The sequence below is a fragment of the Lethenteron reissneri genome, chromosome 69 (assembly GCF_015708825.2).
Source record: "Lethenteron reissneri isolate LAM-NWPU_2019-01 chromosome 69, ASM1570882v1, whole genome shotgun sequence".
Taxonomy (NCBI): domain Eukaryota; kingdom Metazoa; phylum Chordata; class Hyperoartia; order Petromyzontiformes; family Petromyzontidae; genus Lethenteron; species Lethenteron reissneri.
Window position 1 is genome coordinate 3,190,981 of NC_083847.1, and position 26,194 is coordinate 3,217,174.

The 26,194-nt window shown below is 44.4% G+C and overlaps 1 protein-coding gene across 1 annotated transcript in view; it reads right to left on the reverse strand.

The window, feature by feature from the left end:
* The window catches only part of LOC133360731 (deleted in malignant brain tumors 1 protein-like), a 92,874-nt gene that overhangs the window by 41,370 nt on the left and 25,310 nt on the right, over positions 1-26,194 (reverse strand). Inside the window, exons 5-16 of the mRNA XM_061579531.1 lie at positions 21,643-21,687; positions 19,895-19,933; positions 19,526-19,570; positions 16,300-16,602; positions 15,248-15,550; positions 11,987-12,031; positions 11,301-11,594; positions 9,889-10,194; positions 8,053-8,097; positions 7,558-7,857; positions 4,994-5,299; positions 3,936-3,980 (exon numbers count right to left, since the gene is read on the reverse strand). Of these exons, the coding sequence (XP_061435515.1) occupies positions 3,936-3,980; positions 4,994-5,299; positions 7,558-7,857; positions 8,053-8,097; positions 9,889-10,194; positions 11,301-11,594; positions 11,987-12,031; positions 15,248-15,550; positions 16,300-16,602; positions 19,526-19,570; positions 19,895-19,933; positions 21,643-21,687 (2,076 nt within the window). The remainder of the gene's footprint in view (positions 1-3,935; positions 3,981-4,993; positions 5,300-7,557; positions 7,858-8,052; positions 8,098-9,888; positions 10,195-11,300; positions 11,595-11,986; positions 12,032-15,247; positions 15,551-16,299; positions 16,603-19,525; positions 19,571-19,894; positions 19,934-21,642; positions 21,688-26,194) is intronic.

Consider the following 26,194-nt stretch of genomic DNA (forward strand, 5'->3'; position numbering starts at 1 on the left):
GCGTGTGCTTTATTGACCTTCTCAAGGCCTATGATACCATCAGTAGGCCTGGCCTCTGGGTTGCTCTTCGTGCTTTCCGAGTCCCGAACCCACTCATCACCATCCTTAAGGACCTTCATGATGGTGAGCAGCCCTGCGTCTTAACTACGTGGCCGTGAGTCAGAGCCATTCCCTGTACACCTTGGGGTGCAACAGGGATGTCCTCTGGCTCCCACATTGGACCACGTAGTTCGTCGAGCCTTCAATACCTGTACCGGAAGAATTCCCATCTGCTACAGATACAATGGGAGGCTGATCGATGCCCGGGTGCGGTCAAGGGATGGCTCCCTGTTGCTCAACCACGTTATGTATGCCGATGATCTGCTAATGGCTGCTCACTCGGAGGAGGAGTTCGAGGTGCTGCTGCTGAACCTGGAGCTTGCCACCAACAGGTGGGGCCTTACCATCAGCCCAACCAAAGCTAAGCACCTGCCTGGCTATTTTGTACCATTGGACACAGACACTCCACCCCCACAACTCCCAAATGGTGATGGGGCAGTTGTGGAGACAGTGGAGAGTTTCCCTGGGCAGTGTGCTAATGACCGGCTCCGGTTTAACAGCAGAGGTCTTACTCCGAATCAGTCGAGCTGCAGTATCTTTTCATTGGCTGTGCAACGCTGTGTGGAAGCTACCTGCTCTATCACTCCGTACGAAGCTTCAGGTCTTCTCGGCCACGGTCATTCCCTCCCTTCTCTACGCTTGCGAAACTTGGACCCCCCATAATGGAACATCTTTGCCGGTTACAAACATTTAGGCTGGCCTGCCTACGATCCATCCTGGGTTTAACCAGGCTGCATTGTGTGAGGAGCTCACAAATCCTTGAAAGATGTGGACAAAGTCCCATCGGTGACCTTCGACAGGCAAAGCTGCGTTGCCTGAGTCATGTAGCCCGCATGGCCAGCCACCGCATGCCTAAACAGCTTTTGTTCTGCCGGATCGAGGGGGCTAAACGGGGGTGGCACGGGCTGGAGAAGACATGGAGTGATGTGCTACAGGAGGACTTGGAGCTGAGTCCACTTGTGGATGACTGGTACCAGCCGTGTCAAGATCGGCCACTGTGGAGGAGGCTCCTGAAGGACGCTACTGGGCAGTTGGAGGCAGTCACCCTCCAACAACAACGGAGGGCGGAGGAGTGACGCTCACAACAACGAGCGGAGCGCCGGGTGGCTAAAGCACAGAAAGTTGCCACAGTAGATGCCACAGGTGGCGCATCAGCCAGTTGTCTCAGTCAGTCGACCTGTGCCATCTGGGTTTGCCCCCTGACCTCTTTCCAGCGGGCGTTCGACACTTCACATGGCCTCAATGTGCACATAGCCTGGCACAAGCGTTGTTGTGACATCACCGCCACTTAGTGGCGAATGGCGGTTGTTGTTGTTCAGTCTATGTATGTATGTGTGAGTCCATTTGTGCGTGTAACTCTATGTGTGTGTATCAATGGATTTGCGTGTGTAACTACATGTGTATCTGCCTTTTTCGTCCGGGCAACGCCGGGTACTAACCGCTAGTAATGTCATATAGGGTAGTCTGCACACAAACACCACCCTCCCTCAGCAGTCTGCTTGGAAGATTATCTCTGCCCAGCACTTTTCCTGGTCTGGGATGCTTGATCACCTTCCGTAATTCCTCAACAGATAGCACTTCAGCCAGCCACGCACAGGGGTGACTACTTATTCCAATATTTAAGGCAACGCAGCCTCAGCAGGATCATTCTCCCTTTGCCCCATGATGTGTTTTGGGCTGAGGGATTTCCATCATCACCACCAACACCACCATCATCACCTTCACCACAAATTACCACAACTACTATCATCACCACCACCACCACCAACACTAGTGGCGATTATCTAAGCAAGTCGTGGGCCTCCCATAGGTCGACTCAGACTCAAATGAGTACCTGGTGCAGTGTGTAGTAAACATCCCCACTAGGAAGACAAAGGCGGCCGGACGTAGTGATGGCCACTGACCCCTTGTTGTGCCGTCCCAGCCCTAATCGGTGCTGCTCGCTAACAGCACTTGCCCCAACAGTCTGTTAAGGCTACATGGGAATCGTGTTCATGTTGAGTTTCCTACCAGGACGACTCATGTGGATTCCCTTTTACAAGTGTAGTGAGTCCACCTGAGTCGCAGACGTTGTTTTTTAGAGGCAACACTTTTATTGTAACATCAACCCATTAACACAAAGGGGTAACTGCCCCTTCACCAGATACAGCCTCGGGTGGTGACCACCCAGCTAACTACTCTATTCGTAGCAGTTACAGCTACGAAGGGTCAGACCCTCACTCGGGTCCCCGACCACATGTTGATGCCTCGTAGGACGTAAAGCTTCCAGCTTGTAGACGTAGAGCTTCCAGCTTGTAGACTGCAGCGACCCTGGTCCCTCTCCGGGACCCACCTTATATCCTCCCTCTCGAGAGCTCTCCCTGGACACGTGATCGCCCCCTAGCCCCCCCCCTCACCTGGGGCCCTCTCTGTGGACACTCCGGATCACGTGTCTACGGGGTCAACCAGAGTGCCATTGCCCGGGGAAACCCTGCCCCTGGGCTGATACTCTCCCGCTTCACCTTGTGGGAACCCGCACTGTACATGATGTGTGGTGCCCGCGCTATCCCAGCGCTCACCAAGCCCCACTAGGGCTGGTACTACACCCGCCTACGGGGTGTACGCGATGACGATGCATCGCACGCTAGAGCCGGCCTCACACAGTAACACACCCGGTGCTGTCCACGATGTAGGGACATCGCATGCTGTTCTAAAACCGGCCTCGCACAGCAACACTCACAGTGCTGTCCGCGATGTAAGGACATCGCACGCCAAAGCCCTCTCGGGCCGGCACCATACACTGACATCCCCGATGCCAGTACACAGGCATAAAAAATGGTGGTATATGTTTGTTGTGAAGAACACCGGTAATGATTGGCATTACTCAATTTAGTAAGTACATTTATAAACGTGCAACTCGTATAGCCTAGGTATTCACGAGTGCGCAATACACATACATTTTAAGCCCTACTCAACAATTATGTCTTGCATTTTCTACTTAACTGGTTAAATGTCTGTAAAAAGTCTCGAACATCGCATAGTTCCAGGCCGACAGACCACTGAGTAGGTGAGTGGGTGTGTGAGTATGTGAGTGGGTGGGTAGTTATGTTCCAGGCCAATGGACTGCTGAGTAGGTGAGTGGGTGTGTGAGTAGGTGAGTGTATGGGTGAGTAGATGAGCGAGTGGGTAGGTGAGTTCTAGACCAATGGCCCGTGAATAGGTGAGTGGGTGGATGAGTAGGTGAGTGAGTGGTTGGGTGATTAGGTGAGTGATTAGGTGAGTAGGTGAGAGGGTGGGTAGTTGTGTTCCAAGCTGATGGACCGCTCAGCAATTGAGTGAGTGGGTGAGTGGATGGGTGAGTAGATGAGTGGGTAGGTAGTTGTGTTCCAGGCCAATGGACTGCTGAGTAGGTGAGTGGGTGTGTGAGCAAGTGAGTGAGTGGGTGAGTAGATGAGCGAGTGGGTTTGTTTGAGTTCCAGACCGATGTCCTTTGAGTAGGTGAGTGGATGTGTAGGTGAGTGGTTGGTTGAGTAGGTGAATGATTGGGTGAGTAGGTGAGAGGGTGGGTAGTTGTTTTCCAGGCTGATGGACCGCTGAGCAAGTAAGTGAGTGGGTGAGTGGATGGGTGAGTAGGTGAGTGGGTGGGTGAGTAGGTGAAGGGGTGGGTAGTTGTGTTCCAGGCCGATAGATCGCTGACCACAAAGCACACACATATATATAATAATCTGGTGATTAACTGCATTATCAATTTGTAAACTTTTTGGGAATGTACGGATTTGTTAATTGAATAATAATGTACGTGGCATGGTGAAAAAAAATGCGCAAAATTGGCAATTTTTTGAGATTCAAATACTTACCTACACTTGCAGTTATGATCAATTGTGGGCTTGTAGGTTCAGCAGCTGCCGAAGAAGCATAACACGTGTGTGAGAATTAATATATACGTGTAGACACCACCATGTAATATCGTAATTATGTTGAGTTCTAAAAGGGTTATTCCAAAACACCTATTTATATTAACATGTTCACCCAATATCAGTGACAATGTGCTTTGTTAGCTATGGGAGAAAACCAGATAAGCCCATGCAGAACAGAGGGAGAACATGCAATCTCCACATAGGAAGGCACCCAAGTTGAGATTTTTGGTGTTAGGCAAGAAGAGCATTAATTAATGCATCGATAACTCAAAGGAGCTTACATCACCACATCTCATCTTAAACATTTGAAGGGGAGCCTCCAGGGCCAGTGGTCACTATAGAACACAAGGCAACCATGGACCAGCCTGCTGTGTAATCTATAGCAAGGAGTTAGCAGCATCATTCTCACATATGACAGATTTGGACCGACTATCTTGTGACTATCTGTTTTTGTCAATGAGTAAATACGATAATCTTTTTAAAGAGTTACATAACAAATGTTTATTTCAGAATCGTTATGTACACTGGAGGAATCTGATGAGCTATGAAGCTCTTTCTCACAGAGGTCCATTAGGGGCGGGTCAGCAAGTTACATCAATAACAATACAAAAGAAACTGATATGAGTGCAAAGAATAGGAAAGCCAAACAAGTCGCTAAAATAAAGAATAAAGTACAAATTAAATAAGTGCATCTATTCCTGCCGATTTTGAAACACCAAATGCAAGCTTGGGGCAAGCAGCAAAAGAACAACAGCAGTCCCAGGCGACACCAAGACAGCACACAGTAGTCCATCAATTATATTGCACATTTACATTGAACTATCGATGGACGGGTAAGGATCAAAGTTACAAATCTCATTTACAAATGTGGTTGTGTCCAGCACCAATTTTCTGCTTCAGGATATTTTTGAAGGAAGATGTAAGATGTTAAGGGAGGAAACAAATGAATGTCCATTGCTATTTTTTTTTATTTTCAGTTGAGTGCATTTGGTTCTCACCTTCACAAATTACGGCGGCAGTTTCCATATTGCTGCAATTTTGTGTCCCTGTTTGAAGGCAGTCAAATATAGTATTTGGGAACGCTGCGCACGCGACGTTGTCCGAGAGGATTGTCGCGGACGTATTCACAAACTGGGTCAAGCTTCCGTGAGACAAACTCCACCCACAGCCCAGAAGACGGCAGATCGTATCTGCGCCGTGAGTGTCCAACGCGGAGCTGCACACTCTGCTCCACACAGAGCTCTTGATGACTTCTACCTGTCCCTCGCAGCGGTTCCTTCCATTTATGAGACGCAGTCCTGCACCTGTTGGATATGAAAGAGATTGTCATTTAAATTACAATAAAGTTTGGGTTTATACAACTTCTGAATGTACCAGTCAGTATCATTCAGTCAGTGAAAAGAATGAGTATCCTTAATTAAATTCTGTTTCGTTTATTTAACTAGGAGATGCAATTGAGACACATGCAATATAATTGCCTATTTTACCAGGGTCACCCTAGAGGCAGTTTAGTTACACAATATTTTACTTCCACCTGTACCGAACTCTCCCTGGTTCTTCTTGATCTCGTATTACATTTGCACAGTTTGATTTTCATTCGCGTGTTTTGTTTACGACCGTTAAACACCTCGTTTGTTAGTTGTGCAATATTCCTCAAGGGCACTGCTGCTGGTCTCGTTCTCTGCAATGTTGAATTGTCTTGTTTGTCTTAAAACTTTCATGACTGCAGGAATTCATATTCTTCGGTTCTTTCGTTAAAGTCACGTGACTTTACCGAAATAACCAAAGAATATGTCTTGTTTGTGTTGTTGCTGACCCACACGCCACCACGGACCCTCCGTATAAAATAGCCAGGCAACTAGCTACACGGGAATATCATCCGTGTAACAAATCAGAATAAACCGGTAAACGTTTAATTTTCGCATATCTAACTTTAGCAATTTAGTAAAAATGTGAATAAGGCAAAGTCAAAAGGTGAATGTCGCTTAATAATAATTGTTTAATGTACACGATTTATAATCCAAGTTTTGGTAAGGACAGGGACGAGATTAGGAAAAACATTTACATTAAATACATGACTTTACCGAAATAACCAAAGAGTAATTCCTGCAGTCACGACAGCTTCAAATCAAGTTTAATTAAATATGAATTTTAACAAATTGGATTAAGACAGCCACTAAAAAGGAAAATTAAGTTAAACATAGCCAAATAAAAAACATTTAAATCGTGACTGCATGCCAATATGCTGTACACAAGGGGAGGATATGTGGTGCAGAATGTTTTAAAGAGATTATTGGATTTCTCAAATCAGTTTATAGGGAAAATAATGAGGAGTGAAAGGCTTCAGCCCACGAGTGAGTTGAGACGACGGGATGAAAGAAATTGGGGGGAGATGAGGTAAGTCCCTGGAGTCGAGGTGCATCCCTTGACTCACCTTCTGTTTTACAAAATGTCGCGTTAATGTAATTGACAAACTATGGACACTTTTGGATTAACGAAAATAAATTTCACTTTGGCACGCGCCATAAGATCATCAAACAAGAAGCAGACATGATTCCTTGTAAAAGGTTTCAGATTGGTGTTTTAACATCTTAACACCTGTTTTGTTGCCAGAAAAAAGGGGAAAACCTATTCTCAAGATGTCTATTGTAATTTATATGAATACATTAGCCCCGTGGCCCTCGCACCTGAATGGCTCGCAAGTGACGACATCAAACTTATCCCTCTATTTAAGACCGACATAGGAGGAGGATATATCCACAACTGTGGCTGTCGCCTGATGATGCTAGTTGTAATTACCGGCGGAACGTCACGGTACTCGAGTTGTAAATGTTTTGGGTTTACTCTCCAACATACCGGTGTGTTTAATTAGTAACTAATTAGCATGTTTTCTTTACGAGACAAATCTTACTTATTGGCTGTGTCGGGTGGTGGCAGGTATAACAACACATTTATATTTACGCGATCTAACCCAAACACCCTCTATTATGGACTTCCACTTTAGTTTGAAGGCGTCAGAGAGCCCACATGGTGGGATTTGCTCCCAGCCCCGCACAATCCAATGGACGGCCCTGCCCATAGCGTTCAATGTTAAAGGCTCCCGTGGCGTTCAATGTTAAAGGCTCCCATGGCGTGTAATGTTAAAGGCTCCCATGGTGTTCAATGTTAAAGGTCCTCACTGTTTTCAATGTTAAAGGCTCCCAAGGCGTTCAATATTAGAGGATCCCATAGCTAGAGCCGTCTCTAGGGTATGGGAAATCTGGGAGACTGCGCCGGGCCCCACGCTTTGGGGAGCCCCGTGCATCGACGTCACGATGTCAGATGTAATACTTCCCATTTAGTCGTTTAGTTTCAATACCTCAGGGGGGCCCACATAGTGGATTTTCCCTGGGCCCCGCACTCCCCTAAAGACGGTCCTGCTCACAACTTTATGTCATCATAAATAAAAAAAGCCCTATTTAAGAGGTTTTGTGAACTGTTCAAAGTGTAAACAAATATGTAACACTGACATTTTTTTAAAAATATGTTACTGGGGGAAAAAGTAATGTACAAAATAGCAAACCTGTACATTGAACACCGGCATCTGATATCCGAGTGCAAGAGTTTGGATTTCCTTCGGTCAGTGTGCACTTGAAGAGAGAATCTTCCAATGACCCACACGTGGCTGTCCACTTGGGGCTGGGGCCCTTGCCATAGTAGGCCTGGTTATCGACAGCATTCCCACATTGCATTTGTCGGCACACAACATCAGCAGCACCTAAAGTCCAGCCAGCGTCACAAACTGAGCCCCAGGTGCCGTTGTTCATTATTTCTACTCGGCCTCTGCAATTCATTTCACGATCCACAAGCCGAATTGTTCCATCTGGAGAGTACAATATCACACGTCGCAATAGTGAGGCTATAATATAATCAGTATCACAGGGATTGGCATGTATACACATAGTTTTATTCATTTTATTCATAGACATAAATTACGTTTGTCTGGTGTGTTTCAAATAAGTTATATATCTCAAGGTGTAGCTTTACATTTCAATATAAAAATTATGATTTGACTTACTTTCCGTTCCGGTGACAATCACTTGAGGGTTTGCAGTCCCTGAAGCTGAAAAGTCATAACATGTGTGAATGAACCACATTTATCACAATAAATCATTCTCAGACCAGATTAGATACACTTTAACCTAACCCTAGAATCGGCCAAATATAGATAAATGATGGGCTGCAAAGGCATTGCAGGGACAAGAAGGTGTTTTAATAATAATATTTACATTTTGTTCCAATTACGTCTCCACGTCAATAGGGTTGTATTCAGCAGAGTCTATGGGTCTCATCAATGTAGTTTGTGTTCACGCTTTTACAACAAATGCATGGTCGCGGTTTTTCTGGTCCACTTCTCTCGGTCTAAAAGCTAAAAGCCACATTCTGCACAAAACCCGCACTGCTAATCAATAGCTGAGGCGGGAATGCCTTCCGGGTTAGCGTACGGGCCCGAGAGCTGGACCGTGACTAAGCAGCTCGAAAATAAGTTGTTAGCAATTGAGCACCAGTGTCTGAGAAGGCTGCTAGGGAAATTCGTGACAAGACAAAGATAAGCAATTCAGAAGCGATGCAGACGTCCATGAAGAGGGAATGGCAGGCGAGTGTTGTGGGTATGATTTGGGCTGCAACGACTGCGAACGATGGGGCACGTGTGCAGGATGAGAGGTGTCAGCTTCCCGAGACAGGCGTTGGGAGCGGTCTCCATGGGTCCGCCGACCAGGGGGAACAGAAGACCCAAGAGCGGATGGTGGGACAGTGTCAGCGCAGATCTTAGAGGCCGCGTGTCTACTATTGTACAGCAGGTGTGGAATTTAGCAGAGGATAGAAAGGGCTAGTGAGGTGTGGTGGCATCATTGACTTTGGGCATGATGATATATTGATCCTAAATATCTTAACATACAATGCAGACCTTTCATATATTGACTTTGTTTGAATGCCGTTATCTGGGTTCAGTGATCCCACTCCTAACCAGGTCATCATTTTGATTTTTGGAAATCCTCAGTACTTTTTGTCCGCCTGTGGACGACCGCTTGTGTTGCGATTGAAACGTCGTGATTTATTTTATTTTATATCTACGTAACTTTACCGAAAGAACCAAAGAGTATGATGGTTATGATTCGGAATTGGAAAAAAAGAATATCGATTTAGACACCATACGGTTTCAATAATTTCGAATCTTATCTTATAATTATGAAGCTCCTTAGGTCAATGTGCTCTACATTGTTTGAAAGCGGTAACAACAACAAAGTGATTTAGATGGCTAAGGCAGTGCAAGGGCGGAGGAATGAGTGGCCGTAACAGAGGGCACGTGAGGGTCACATAAGTGCAGGGGAGGGACGGGACAGAGTGGAAGGGAAAAGGGATGTAATAGCAAGGGATTGGGTGATAGGGAATAGTTGAGCTATACGAGAAGAATAAAAGGAGGTTAAGGCTGTGGTATTGCTTCATGTATAGGGGCGGTTTGTTTCAGTGGTAGGGCGCATGGTAATTGGTGCATACATAGTTGCAGTGTAATGCGTCATTCATTTACAATTACGGAGGTTATCATGTATTTTAAATGCTGTAGAGTTAGTGTTATATTAGGTAAATGTAGCTGTACTAACACGAGAGAAAACAACAAACAGCGCAAAAGTGACTGTAAACATGAGACCAAACAATGCATTATTGAGTTGACTCGAAAACCGTGAATTGTGACAATTCGGTGGACCACGTCATGGGGATGTGTGAATCACTACACTCGCTGTTTGTGGCGAACATGACGATCTTGTTGCAGCAGAAACCAAACTGAAAAACTAAAGTGTTTACCAGTTATTTACGATAAAATAAAAGTCACGTAAGATCAAGGACAACATACCCTCGCAGATTATTGCTGCTGTTTGAAGTTGGCTGCAATTATTTGTCCCAAACTGCAAACAGTCAAATATTTGATTCGGATAAGGTGAGCAAACTAAATTATCAGGCAATATTGTTCCAGCTCCAACACCAAACTGCGACATCATTCCATGGGCTACACTCCAACCGCAGCCGAGCAGACGGCAAATCATGTCTGCATCTTGAGTGTCGACAGTTGAATCACAGATTTCATTCCAAACACCATTTCTAGAAATCGCCACCCGGCCCTCACAGCGATTTGTTCCACCCACAAGACGGAGTCCTTTCGCTGAAATAGACAAGCCATGATGATGTTAAGTAATTTCATAGCATTTTTGCAATAACAGTGCAGTCGTAATTCCCCTCCCAGCCGCTCTGCGTGTACCACCAAGCCGACGTGTAATCACCCCCCCCCCCAATTGTCCCTTTAATGAGGCCAGATGGTACACAGTCTCTAAGGGTTCACAATGGAACAAGACTGATCCTTGCACCGTGAGTAGATCCACGACCCCAGCTATCGCTCTTAGTCAGCGAACTCAACTCCCAGTGACCCAAACCATCTTTCTACCCGTTGTTTAATGTTTCCTTAACCCCGCCTTGATTCCAGAACCTTCCCTGCTCACCCCCCACTCTCATACCCGGTCCCCACCACAACTCCCGCCACTCTGCAAGCTCTGCCCTCCTTCTCGAACCTTCCACAACCTTTCAACCTCTTCCCTTCTGCACACTCGGTTCAGATAAATCAAGAACCACTACACAGTCATAGAATCATGTTTTGCAATTTTCAGCTTCATATTTATATATAGGGTAAGTGTTCGCTTAACACGTGTTCAGATAATGTGTTGTCACTATAACATGGTTCTTCCATTAGGAAAACTTTTGCACAACGTGGAACGCACCCGTTAAAATGCGGAATGCATACCGTTATAGCATGGAACGCGCCCGTTATAACGCGGTTTCTAAGCGATAGATGATGAAGTACTTTCTTGACCTGCGTGGCTGCCCATCTCACTGTGCGTGCGTTCATCGTATCTCACCACACTTTATCGTTACATTTTTAATGGGCAGATTGTTTTTGCTCAAAGCAATTTTTGCGAACTGTGGTACTTTTGAAGAACGCATCTACTCCGTTTAACAATTACTGTTTATATACAAAGACAGTTCTGTTTGTATATTTTAGTGATAGCTGATATTGTTTGATCGTTTTTAATGCATCTACTCTAAATTACATGATGAATTGAATCATTTTTACATTTTGGTTCACAAAGTAATACAATGTTTTTATTTATTTATAGTATTGAATTAGCTTTGTAGTAGCAGCCCAAAGTATGATTTTTTTTATTACCGTGCAATATGATACTTCATGTGTTATTTTATGGTCTGGACGATACATACCTGAGCAAAGAGTGTAGTAATATCCGTCCTGTAAACAGTCATACTTATTTCTTGGTGTCACATTGCATTCCGATATATTATTTGCAGCAATGTCGCACTGAACACTCAACGTGGGCACTGGTAGTGGAGTGTTGTAACGTGTGGACGATATTTCATATCCACATTCCAATTCACGGCAGGCAACGTAGCCCATGTAGGAAGTGCTTCCGCATACTGCTCCCCATTCTCCATTGTTAAATATCTCCACGCGACCTTGACATTCCATTTCACGGTCAACCAGATGAATCATATCATCTAAATAAACACACACATATTTATTTGTCATCTCATTATAATCAATTGCATATAAAACAAATAGGAGTAGACAAGGATCTCATTGTATCTATCCATAAAATGTGTTTGCTATAACGAAGATTACTCCATTAGCCCACAACACAAGGCAAATTATATTTACGTTCATCATTACTTGACCGACTTCGTCCCCCAACAAGACTTCACTCTCTATGTAGCACACCTCATGTAGCACATCGGAATTGTGAAATCTAAGATAACGTAAACATGCGTTACCTTAAAGGTGAAGTGGTTTTCATAATTAGAGGGTACAACACAACGAGAGGTGAGACAAGATGTGTTCCCTTCACCTACCCACACGAACCCACTGCTTGCCCCCTGCCAGTTGAACTTACTCGTTGATCCAGTTATGATCAGCGATTGGTTTCCGTTCCCGGATGCTGTTGGAAACAACAAGTTGAAGGATTACATTTTACACCATGCAATCCCAACGTAACTAAACAGAAAAGGTTTCACAGCCAAGATTCATAATTCATAATTTTATTTTGGGTTAGGCCACGCAATTATCTGACCAAATCTATGTGGTTAAGCCCCTCCACTACCCGACAAAGTCAAACACATCAATTGCCACATGGTGTACACGCGTCTAACACACCAACTACAATTTGTTCAGCTCAACAGTAAATAGAAGAACAACTCTACCTACTAGAGGAGTCTATTAGGAAAGTCCTCACTTAACCCATGGTGTTCATTTTTGCTATAACGTGGTTCTTACATTCAGGAACACTTTTCGCACAACGCCGAACGTGCCCCGTTATAATGTAGAATGTGTACCGTTATAATAGGGAACGTGCCTGTTATAACGTGAAATGTGCACCGCTATAATGTGGAACACGCCCGTCATGACGTAGAATGTGTACCGTGATAATTCGGAACGTTCCCATTATAACGTGGAATGTGCACCGTTATTACGCAGTTTCTGAGTGGTTGATAACGAACTACTTTCTTGAGCTGCACGGCTGAGCGTTGAAGTCAAATAGCACGCGGAATGATACAGTAACGCAGTGACAGCATACCCTCAGTTAACTGTATCGCCATCTCAGTGTGTGCGAAGTACGTCGTATCTCGCCAAACGTCATTGTCATTGATTTATTAATGGGAGGAAATTGTTTTCGCTGAACACGGCACTTTTCTGGAACGCGTCTACCGCGTTGAACGAGGAATACAGGACACGGGAATATTTTTTTAAAACTACACCCCTAAACTTTAAAGTGGTATGACCTGCATTGATATATTCCGCAACCCTCCCCCCGCCGTGAAAAGCATAACAATGGGGGGGGGGGGGGATTGAGCCTGAAACCAGATGAGACTGATTTGAGTTGCAACAACCTCGTGGAGAGAAGCGTGGCCACCTCTCAAGAAAACGTTGATATTTGGGCCAAAGACAGGCATAGGTAGTTATATTTCGTGCAGGGTATGATTGCAAAATATTTTACCGTTCACGGGGGAATTGTTTTGAGTGATCATCGTGAAGTCAATGATAATGCAAGCCGTTCTCGCTTCAAGAGCATTCTTTTACGAGAATTCGCCAGAACGAGCAATTCCAATTAATGTAACAAGCGGAAACCGATCTATCAAATGCCTCCTTTGGCGGCAGGGGGCGCACCACGGCCCTCAACCACAGCCCGCAGGTGTTGTATTTGCTTCGCAGTTGTGCTGGGCTGCGTGAAATGCGTGTTTGGGGTGGGTCCGGTGAGGGGTGGGTGGCAGGTGGGGGCCTTGTGGTCGAACCGTAATGGGTGGGTGGCCCAACGGTTAGCGCGTGACACTCCAAGCCCAGTCCAACCGAATTCGATTCCCGCTCACGGTCAACACCAATGACGATTATCTGAACCTGTCCTAGAGCTCTCCCAGGGCCCACGTAAATGAGTACTTGCAAAGGTGTGTAAACATCGCCACTCGTGAGACAAAGGCGTCCAGGCGTGGTGCTGGCTCGTGTGCCGTGCCGGCTTTCATCGGTGCTCGCGAACAGCGCTTGACCCAACAGTCTATTAAGGCTACGCAGGGGATCTTTGTCTCAGGGGGTTAAGAGAGAGCGCGAAAGGTCTGTGTGAGTGGAGAGACAGGAGGTGATGTCATAGGCTATATACGGGATCTTGCACTGTGGTTCTTCATGTGCCGTGTGACATTTGATGTGTTATGACATTATTTTAAAACTATACAGTAATTTGTATTTCTCTTGTTGAAAACGTTGTTCAATGGTGGACAATGTTAGAATTGAAAGGTAACTCTGCTTTTAACGTGGGAGTGAGTCAATGGGAAAACGATAATTTAACGAGTTTTTGCTTACTGAGCAAATTTCGCTTAACATATCTCGCTCGTTTAGCGAGACACGCTTGTGCATTTGGCAGTGTTGTTTATGGCAGCGCAGTACGATCCAGTAAATTACTTTGGTGTTGTGTAGCGAAAGTATTATAGTCCTGATGCAGATTCAAGATAAGTATTGTTATCACTATGCAGATATGCGGATTCTGTGAAAATATATCAAATGCATTACTATAGGATATTATGTTGGTGTGATTTAAGGAAGTGGTCGTGATGCTAAATATCGTGGAAGGAAGAGGACGATGTCACTATATGGATATCTTGATTGTTTTGTAGGAATAGAGGGATATTGGAGTTGATGAAAAATAAAATAATCGGCTTTGCCCGTTCCGTTGAGAATAAAGGTGTCAAGCCCGAGCTCTGAAACTTTTGCTGAAAGTGTGGCTTACAGAGGAGAACGGTATGTGAGGAACTCACACTCCTGGAATAATGATAAAGCTGCAGTTTATCGGTCAAATATTGAGGCACCCTGGATAATAGTGGGTATATTAACCAACTTATATACACCATCTGCTTTACAGTGAAGCTTGCAGAACCTGTGACATTCGAAAAAAAGTAGGTCATTGTGTGCTGGAGTCGTCATCCAAATTTGACAAATGACCCATTCATTATGCAATCGGGAAACGCATGGCACCATCACTACCGGCTGTAAAACTATTGCATGCTACGTGAAGCATAGCACCTTCGCGAATACACTGTGCTATGAGAATGGAGAGATACCAAGTATACTTTTCATTTGAAAAGCCACCATTTATTTTAGTAACATGTCCTGCCCAAGTGCAACTTACTTTCCTTGACGGTCAATATTATGTTATTAATTAGTGTACGTTCTATAAACTTTGTGGCCCTCTTCCTGTCTGTCAGGTTAATTCCAAGCATGCGCCATCAAAACAATATCATGAGCAACGATGGAGAGCTTATCACAGAACTAAACTGTGTGATAAACAAGTGGAAATAAAACACTGAAACGTTGTATAACCCCGCAGTTACAATTAGCACGGCCGGACGTTCAACATACATACAAGAAGCGAGAGGAGATTACAATTAAAGATCGGTGACAAGTTGAGGGTAACCCGATTTAATGTTAATATAAAGCATCGATTAAACAAAAAACTATAAACACAACAAAGCAGAATGTGTCAATGGAAAGCGGCAGACATTATTTGGGTAATGGCAGATACAATTAGGAAATATTTGATAGATTGGGGTAAGGAAATGTAGGCTAAATGTGTACTTCAAATTGATAAAATAAAAAACAAATCATTGCTCACCTTCACAAATGATGGCAGCTGTCTGTGAAAGGTTGCAATTGTTAGTTCCGTATACAAGGTTATCATATATTCTGTTGCCAGGTGAGGATAGGTTATCTGGGAAGATGGTTCCCTGTCCGAGTCCAAATGCCGACACGTTACTACCATAAGCAAGGCTCCAGCCACAGCCCAGCAGACGGCAAATGCCGTCTGCGATGTCTCTGTTCACAGTGGAGCTGCAGAGCTCTCCCCACACGCCATTTTTGTAGACTTCCATGCGGCCCTCACAGCGGTTGGCACCTCCAACCAGACGGAGCCCTGCAGCTGCAGATCAAAATGAAAGTAACTGTGAAACGTGAGCATTACACATCCCACAAGGACGCATCCACGCACACAGTACGAATCTAAATCTATTGCAGCCCATAAGCCCATAAGCCCATAAGCCAGGATCCAAATGTTGGCCATTCTGTGATTTTCAATATTCTGCTATTAAAACTGAAACTCTTTACTACGCATTATTCCACTTTAGGCTGCATTCTAACTGGGCTAATTTTAACTCTTTTGGGCAGAGATTTTTTCTAATTTCATCAAACACAGCCTGGAATCCCTTGTGGATGCGTTAATGGCTCCAGTTAGGACGCAGAAATCTCCACCTCAGGCTTTGCACTTACAATTAACGTGCGCAAATAGCTAATGGCAACACGGAAGAAATACGATAAAAAAATAGGCCGTATCCTTTCCTGCAATAATACCGAAGGTGTTAAAATATTAAAACACCAAATAGACACATATTACAAGGTATCATTACGTCTGCATTAACCACACATCGCGATTGTGGTATAATATGCATTATCAAAGCATATTTGTTTGCATGTTAAACCACAAGTATATGGTTATTCCACATATGCATGATGTCTGATTAGGGTAAAACATGGTTCTATACGTAACATGTAGTGGAGAAAATGTTTTTCCCCTAGGTCTAAGTGGGGCCGTGAGCCACCGCTGTGAACAATGAACACCAGTGAATTCCTTTACTTTGTTTCGGTTAAAATATATTTTGTAAGGCACAGTACCTGAACATGAAACGTAGCTCTTTGTTGGGTCCCAGTATGCACCATTACAGTACTGGTTTTGCCGTGACAGCGTGCACTGGGACATTGATTTCTCTAATCCCGTGCATGAGGCGGACCACGCGGTATTATACCCTTCCACATAGTAATAATTGTAAAAAATTGATTGGCCACAACCCAACTCCTGGCACACAGCATAGCTAATGGATGGGTAATAGAAGCATACGCTCTCCCATGTGCCATTCTGAAGTATCTCCACCCGCCCCTGGCAGCTGTACTGGCTGTCGACCAGACGCAGGGCCGCATCTGTGAAGACAAACAACACGATCACGCGTTGTGATTTACAATTAAACAATTTGGAGTTCATGCGAAAAGAAATTAAACCTACACATCTAAATTACATCCACGTCCAAATGAACAGTTGTGTCAACGAGATTGGGAAACAATGCATGGTACTCAATAAGCTATAGCAACCAAATGTCACATATCATCACCATCATTCATGATCAATCCTACATGTGTACGTAGTACATCATATCTCTCCAACCTTTATCGTTACATTATTTGTGGGGAATTTGTTTTCGCTTAACGTGGCACTTTTTAGGAAAGCCTCTACTACCGTGTTAAGTGATCTGCTATTATACACAATAATGATACAATCGGGAAATGCATGGCAACAGCACTCCCTCCTGAAAAATAACTGCAGACTACGTGAACAGCCACCAAAAGGCCTTCTTATAGCATTGCTATAATTCATGATACCATGATGCCACGATCCATCTCACTCCCACACATCAACTGATTGAATCGCTTTGTCTTTGCAATGGTCATCCTCTCGGGAATGCTTATTTCTTCAGCTGCCATTCTATAGCCAGTCTTGTCCATTGGCCATAACCCCATTCTAACCATAATGCAAGCCCATTGGCTTTCTTTGACAATCAATATGATGTATCTAATTTGTGTTAATTGCTCTGATCTATGTGTTCCTCTTCTTGGTTCTTTCGGTAAAGTCACCAAGAAGATGAATTCCCTGCAGTCACGAAAGCTTTAAATCGAAATTTATGTGTTCCTCATTGTTCAGTGAAATTCCAAACATCAAATAGAAGCAAATGTATTTGTCCAGCGCCATATCTCAGAGGCGATGTCACGAGGCCGAGGCCTGTGGCGATGCTTGAGTAGAGAGGCAGCCGGTGACTTGATCCGAGTCCCGAACGCTACGCGAAACAACGATGTTTTAAATGTTTATTGTTTTTTTATTTACATTTCATAAGATGGCATGAGATCGAAGGTCATCAGGCAGAGCATTATAGACTGATGGAGAGGCGACTCAGAATGCTCCGCTGGCCATTATGGCTCTGGTCGGTGGAATCACGAGCAATGATTCGCTGGATAATTGCAGACGTTTGATCGGAATTGTGAACCGTGAGCTGTTCAGAGAGACAGTCGAATGTTCTGCAGAGCCTGGTAAGTTATGGATGCAGCCTTGTACCTAAATACATTTCAGAATCGGCAGCCAATGAAGCCACATGAGGAGTCTATGGCTAGGCTGTTTGGACTGTGTAGCTCTTTTTAGATGTGACCTGGCTACAAGTGATAACTCAATGAAGTGGATTATCATGTGGCAACTTATCGCAGCCAAATACTCGATATGCATGTTTTCTAAATGTGGAGAGAAAAATTGGAGGACCCGGAGAAAAATCCACGTGACCACGGGGAGAACATGCAAACTCCAAATATATAGGCATCAGCCTTGGGATCGAACCGATGACCTCCTGCATACCAGGCGAGGGAGCTAACATCTCGCCACCGTAGCACGTTATCCAGTATGGATCTAACATAATGGAGCACCCAGATGTGGTAGATGCAGTCACGGCAGATGTTTGTAACACGGCGGGTTTAAATTGAGATGCTTGTCAAGCATTACCCCGATCATATTTACAGTCAGAAAAGGGTAGCGGAGCCATCGGCAAAAATTGACTTGCACATTGCCTTCAATTTGGCGATTGTCTCCAATTTTGCTTTAGTTCAACCGCATGTCGTTGTTGCACAAACTATGTTGATAGTGCACCTGTGCACTGATTGAAGTCAATATTGACAGTCGATGTCGTACGAGGCTCTAATGTCACAAAGTGTTGTGTCATTGGCGCAATACGTTAAAATGTTTTCACTTTCATGCTTTTTTTCTTTTTTAGAAGGTTTTTTGCTTAACGCAAAGCATGACCACTACATCGCAAGTTTGGCGGGTGACGGACTACTCACTACAATGCGAGGAGTCGAACTGCTCGCTAACAGCACCTTCCCTACGTGCGTGGATTCTGTAGCGTGTTCCCAATTGTGATTGTCCTCAACAAAGTTATGGTTGTTCCAGTGTCAGACAGGCAGGAAGCAGTCCGTCCGTAGGCTGCATTGAAACAACACGGTTTGGCCCGGGGTGACCCGGCCAACCCCTGTAGTCAATGCGGCTGGTTTTCTGTTGGGTATTTATCTACTATATTTACCCAAGAATGTCAGTGTGTAACGCGTGTGACGTCACTCCACATCGACCAGCCCTCCTCATTAATAATCATGAACTGGTTACGTCCTCCACATGGACCCGCCCTTCATTAATAATCATGAGCGGGTGACGTCATTCCCCATCGTACAACCCCCCTCATTAATAATCATGAACAGGTGACGTCCTCCAAATGGACACCCCCCCTCCATTAATAATTCGCGGGTGACATCACTCCACAAGGAGGGCGAGGTGCCTCCTCAAAAGGACGTCAGGATGAACAAGGGATTATAAACTTTTAATGGAATAGGTCTGTGTCACCGCGGCCTTACACATTGCACACAAATGGATGCAATGAATATCACGTCGCGGTCTGCTTTTCGCTTGCAAGTTTCAGATTTTACTGCAATGCACCCGTACTTGGACGGGCAAAAGGATAGTATAACTAATAGTTGCACAACTTTCTGAGTTTCATTTATGTTGATCATCTTTATGAGGGTTATGCCCCTGTGTTAAGGGCAAACAGACAGACGGACCTGATGCATGAATACGTTTTAATCTTATTTGAAGAGCATTAAAAAGCAGTGCAGTATTATAATACAAATGAATGTTTTCATTTAAAAAAAATATATCAACAGAACTATAATATTTGATACGGGGATTAACTGTTGTTTCTCTTAAATTTAGTTGATTAACAATCAGAGAACTGATGATCAAATTAGAGTGTGAAATACTTACTCGATGAATTGGTTATAATCCATGGATAAGCAGTCGTTGCAGGTGCTGAAGAAGCAAACACGAATGTTAATTTACTAGAATTTTACGTTTTATTATAAATGGTAATGATCGAATTCGCTTTATCAATGGTTAAAACACACAGAAAAGTGTTAAATCATATCTATAACCAACAATGCGATTACTGAGTGAATATAATTACATTGGTCTGTAAACATATTATTTAAAATATGGAAAAATGCGTGTATGTTTAAATACAACTTGGAGAGAATAAACATTTTAACAAATTCGAGATTTGAAGCTTTCGTGACTGCAAGGATTCATATTCTTAGGTTTTTTCGGTAAAGTCACGTAGGTAAACAAATAACTCACATGTTTGAATCGTGACTGTTGTCACTGGAGTTGTGGAAGCTGAAAACCGTCAGATCTGCTATTAGTTTATGTAGTAAAGTTGATGTATAAAGATGCATTTAAAAAATCATAGTTTCTGAGCACAATATCCAGATGGGCCCAGAATGCCAAGGAGCCAGCAATAAACATCGTCATACTATTACTCTGAGCATGTTGAACAATACCACCAGATATAATGAACTAATGAACCCTGCCACCCAACGAGAGATGTCAATTCTCAGACTGTCCGAGTGAAACTCGAAGTGACAAACCTTGTCTACTCGAAGATTATTGTCTTTCAGAAGGTCGCTCCAGAAGGCAGCCGAGGTCACAAAACAGAATCGAGTGAATCCTCACGTAGTGCATTATCGCTGATGGACTACTCACTATAATGCGAGTCTAGCACGTGACAGGCTGCTCAGGACAACGCGAGTCGAGCACGTCACAGACCACTCGCGACAACCCGAGTCTAGCAAGTGACGGACTACTCGTTGCAACGCGAGTCGAGCACGTGACGGTGTACTCAGTACACGGCGAGTCTAGCACGTGACGTATTACTAGCGAGTCTAATGCAGGACGGACTACTCGATATAACGTAAGTCTAGTGCAACCATTGTGGTTGTGTTACTAAAAATTGGTGCATATATTCGCACTACAATATATTTAGTGGTGATTAAACCTCGTGAATCTTTCTGGGTTACGGTTGGCTTAAGATAAATGGGAAGTATGCTAGGCCACGCCCTTCATCAACCTCTCAGAATAGGCAGGCACCTGACTCAATTGCCAGAGTCACGTGACCACTGCAGGATCATTTTGAAGAGAGGGAGATGTTTATCGGAGGGCCAATCGTGACACCAGCACGTCGATATTACAGGTCCGTTGGCGTACCTGTGAGCTGCCAGCCGGACAAAGAAACATCTAATTTTGGACCCTCGTCCAGAAAGTCATTGGGTGCACGTAGCCAGTGTTTGGAGCGATAGCGAGTCGTGTCACAGTTGACAAGGAGGAGGATCACGCAACTTTTATTTTATTATTTATGAATTACCGCCCTCTGTCCTCGATCACGACCAGGAGAGATCGAGACACAGTGGGCACATGTCACACTTTCACGTGACGGACTACTCGCTATAACGCGAATCTAGCACGTCACGGACTACTCGCTATAACGCGAGTGTAGCACGTGACGGACTACTTTTCTGAGCGGCCAGGGTCTTAGCAGCGTTGTTTTGTGATGCTAGAAGCTGGTAGTTTAGTGTCGTAGTATTGGTACTGTACCACTGATACACGTTGTGATACATGGCATGCCTTCCTCTTCCTCCGCAGGCTTTATTCTGGCATCTTTGCATGCGCATCGTCATCTCTCTCCCACATCTTTTTCACTCGCCATATCTCTCACACAATTTATGTTTAAATAAATGACTGTCACACATAGCATATTTATTAAAACATATAAACTCAACACGTAAAAAAGCATGTACAACAGTGGACTGTGATATAAAAACAATACAATTACGGTTTGGAATGGCACCCGGCACCTTCACTGTTATTCCCCAGGGGACAATGATTCCTGCTTAACGCGAATTTGCTTTAAGCAGCTATTTTTAGGAACGCGACCGCCGCGTTAAGCGAGGACTCGCAGCATGCGAGTGTGATTTTTTTGTTTTACTTAAGGAATGTTACGTTTAAAAACCAAGCTCGGTGTTAAGCACATTTACTAAAAGTGTACTCACTTGTTGATTCAGTTGTAGATGTTGTTATACTTAAATCTGCCGTAGCTGAAAAATAATGATCAAATAAATATGAATTGAATTTGTACATCTTATATCAAGGGCATAGGGGTTCTGAGATTCTTCCTCAATCACACTTATTTCTGGATATCTAAACATGATAATAATAAAATAATCACCGTTTAAGTTGCAATTATCATCCTCCACTTTGGTGACACAGCCCAGTGATAGTGCATTCGCCACTTATTGCAGAGGTTCACAATTTAACTCTGGCAGGCAGCCCTGGTTAATACTGCAAGTGCATTAACCATAAAATCTCTGCCATCTGCTTCTCAGCAGATGTTAAAGATACCGTAAAGTCGTTCAAAAAGAGAGGGCCATTGTGTGCCGGCGTCATGGTCACAATCTATCATATTTGAAATATAATGCCGCAAATGTCTCAATTGGGATTATACAGCAATCATCAAATCATACTGGACGACTAATTCCCGCTTGCAGGCCGGTGCTCTGCTACCTTGTCACATACATGGGCAGCTGCCAATGTGGGTTCCCTTGGAATATTTGAGTGAGACGCAATGGAAAAGCTCACTGAGCCTCAACACTCTTTGACGTCAATCATGCCAGTCGAGGCGATGTTGCTCTGTATAATCCTCTATTGAGTAATTTAGCAGGATATTTGAAAAATTTAGATGTTTTGGCCAATACCAGTTACATTGTAAATATACAGTGAGGGAAAAAAGAATTTGATCCCCTGCTCATTTTGTACGTTTGCCCACTGACACAGAAATGATCAGTCTATACTTTTAAATGTAGGTTTATTTGAACAGTGAGAGACAGAATAACAACAACAAAATCCAGAAAAACGCATGTCAAAAATGTTATAAATTGATTTGCATTTTAATGAGGGAAATACGTATTTGACCCCTCTGCAAAACATGACTTAGTACTTGGTGGCAAAACCCTTGTTGGCAATCACAGAGGTCAGACGTTTCTTGTAGTTGGCCACCAGGTTTGCATACATTTCAGGAGGGATTTTGTCCCACTCCTCTTTGCAGATCTTCTCCAAGTCATTAAGGTTTCGAGGCTGACGTTTGGCAACTCGAACCTTCAGCTCCCTCCACAGATTTTCTATGGGATTAAGGTCTGGAGACTGGCTAGGCCACTCCAGGACCTTAATGTTCTTCTTTTTGAGCCACTCCTTTGTTGCCTTAGCCGTGTGTATTGGGTCATTGTCATGCTGGAATACCCATCCATCGACCCATTTTCAATGCCCTGGCTGAGGGAAGGAAGTTCTTACCCAAGATTTGACGGTACATGGCCCCTTCCATCGTCCCTTTGATGCGGTGAACTTGTCCTGTCTGCTTAGCAGAAAAACACCCCCAAAGCATAATGTTTCCACCTCCATGTTTGACGGTGGGGACGGTGTTCTTGGGGTCATAGGCAGCATTCCTCCTCCTCCAAACACGGCGAGTTGAGTTGATGCCAAAGAGCTCCATTTTGGTCTCATCTGACCACAACACTTTCACCCAGTTGTTCTCTGAATCATTCAGATGTTCATTGGCAAACTTCAGACGGGCATGTATATGTGCTTTCTTGAGCAGGGGGACCTTGCGGGCGCTGCAGGATTTCAGTCCTTCACGGCGTAGTGTGTTACCAACTGTTTTCTTGGTGACTATGGTCCCGGCTGCCTTGAGATCATTGGCAAGATCCTCCCGTGTAGTTCTGGGCTGATTCCTCACCGTTCTCATGATCATTGCAACTCCACGAGGTGAGATCTTGCATGGAGCCCCCGGCCGAGGGAGATTGACAGTTCTTTTGTGTTTCTTCCATTTGCGAATAATCGCACCAACTGTTGTCACCTTCTCACCAAGCTGCTTGGCGATGGTCTTGTAGCCCATTACAGCCTTGGTGTAGGTATACAATATTGTCCCTGGCATCATTGGAGAGCTCTTTGGTCTTGGCCATGGTGGAGAGTTTGGAATCTGATTGATTGATTGATTCTGTGAACAGTATACAGGTGTAGGGCTTGAGTATAGCGCGCCACGCATCCCGCGCCTCTGTTGCCATGCAAGCAAGCACAGTACAGTGGGGTGATGTGAGGTAATGGTTGTTGTTGTGGCTTTAGGCGAAGTGGGTCGTTAAGGGTTGAAACAGGTGTCAGGGTAGCCGGGAGGACACAGGCCAGTGATTGGCTGTAAAGGTAATTGGGTATTAGCGGGCGTCGCTCCAGCGGCGAAAACAAGGCCACGTGACACGGGGGGGGGGCCAGGGGGTGAGCGATAAGCGGGGGGTAGAGATAATTAGGGAGATTTATTGGTGTGGGGATATAAGCCAGAGCGCAACGGAGAGAATGGAGTCCTGTACGAGTTGGCGTCGTGGATGGAGCTGCAGCAACGGTGCCCAGGGAGTCGCAGAGCAAGTGATAGTAGAGTAAAGCGTAGAGAGACAGTGTTAGTAGAGGAAAGCGTAGAGAGACAGTGTCAGTAGAGTAAAGCAACGGAGAGACAGTGGTAGCGAGAACGCAGTGAGCAGACAGGGTAGCCATGCATTGGAAGGATGCAGAGTAGGAGAAACTGTAGAGACGACAAGCGTAGCGATAGTGAGGTAGAGAGGCGCGGAGCGACGCGGAGCGGAGTGAGGGCACGTAGAGACGCAGAGCGATGGCGCAGCAGAGAGACGCGGAGCGGAGCGAGGCCGCGCCGAGACGCGGAGTGGTGGCGCGGCGAAGGTGGACTCTAAGAGGAAAATAAAGAGAAAGACAACCCTTGTACGAGTCCTACACAGGTAAAAAGCCGAGATTAGGAGCACTCCCTTTAAGAGTGTGCTCCTAATCTCAGCTCGTTACCTGTATAAAAGACACCTGGGAGCCAGAAATCTTTCTGATTGAGAGGGGGTCAAATACTTATTTCCCTCATTAAAATGCAAATCAATTTATAACATTTTTGACATGCGTTTTTCTGGATTACTTTGTTGTTATAATGTCTCTCACTGTTCAAATAAACCTACCATTAAAATTATAGACTGATCATTTCTTTGTCAGTGGGCAAGCGTACAAAATCAGCAGGGGATCAAATACTTCTTTCCCTCACTGTATATTTTAGCGGTGGAATGATAATAATGTATCCTGAAAGAATCTGATGAGCTATGAAGCTCGTTTTCACAGATCTCCAATAGGGGTGGATCAGCAAGTTACATGAATAACAAATAATAAAAGTTAAGCAAGTCGATATGAATGAATAAATGGATTCAAATAAAGGACAAAAGTATACAATTCACAATTACTGTACATACATTCTTGACAATCTGTCAACACCAAATGCAAGCTTGGGAACCAGAAGACCCTGAGGAAATTTTCTAATGCAACTAATATAACAATTTGAGACGTTATTATCTAATTCTGTAGAGAAAACCCCTCAATTGTTCAAGAGACACACGAAACAGTTCTTCAAGAGCCGCACGTGGCTTTGGAGCCGCAGGTTGCCGATCCCTGCTCTAAGGAGAGTTTGGAAAATATTGGCGAATGATTTTCACAAGGCTGGATGTTCTGACAACAGAGGTGGAGTTAACGGAGGAAAATTTAATTCCTGCTGCAAGGTCGGTAAATTCAGAAAGCTATGAAGCTGCAAATCAGGAATGGGATCCGCTTGTTGTGAGTAGTGAAAGATATGGCCAACAGAGGCAAAATGGGAATTCATGCCATTTTTGACTTTTTTCAGATCAGAGAGGCAATTACCAATAATCTAGAGTTTATGCAGTACTCCATGGTCAACCGTTTTAACATAAAGCTGCTCCGTAGATTTTCTGAAAAGGATGGAGGAGCAAGTAACGCGCGGGGTGACCATGCAGCGTAGTGAGTACGAATTTAAACATTTGGTTTGCTGTAGTTGTGGGCTATGGGGCCTGGAATAAACTAAGTAGTGACAAAGGCATATTTCGGGAGCGGAGCAAAGTGTCAGGTGGAAAAGAAACAACGTAGGGTGTCAGATATTCAAACCGCATCACGGCCGTGGTGTGCCCGGGTGTATTGATGAGGGAGCTATTTTCTCTTGGAGGTGAATTTCCGCTGCATCATTTTTGGATCGTCACAGAAAACCACCCGCCGCTGCCGTGGAAGTAGCCCTCCCGAATGCTGAAGACTACGGGGAGTCGGCAGCTAGAACACTCGCGGGGAAGAATGGAGGTGACCACCTGAGGGCTGTGAAGTTGTCCTAGGAACGTGTTATTTATTCTGTTTAAGAACTGGGGGAACACTTAATACGTACCCTGGATGGTTGCTCCGTAATTTTCTCCCGTCAGTGTTCGTATTTGAAGGAATCCGTGAAACCGGTATTGTCCAGTTGTTGTATGATTGTATTGTTTGTTGTTGCTGTTATGAAGGTGACTTGGATTGCTATAATTGCTAATGATATTTTCACTCCCCCGGAGAAGCAGAAAACTTGTCAACATTAAACAATTTAATAACGATTAATAATTTGAATTAAAAATAAACGCCATTATTTTACAGTATACTGGCAGTTATTCTTGTTGTACTCTGCACACAGTCATTGGGTGCGTT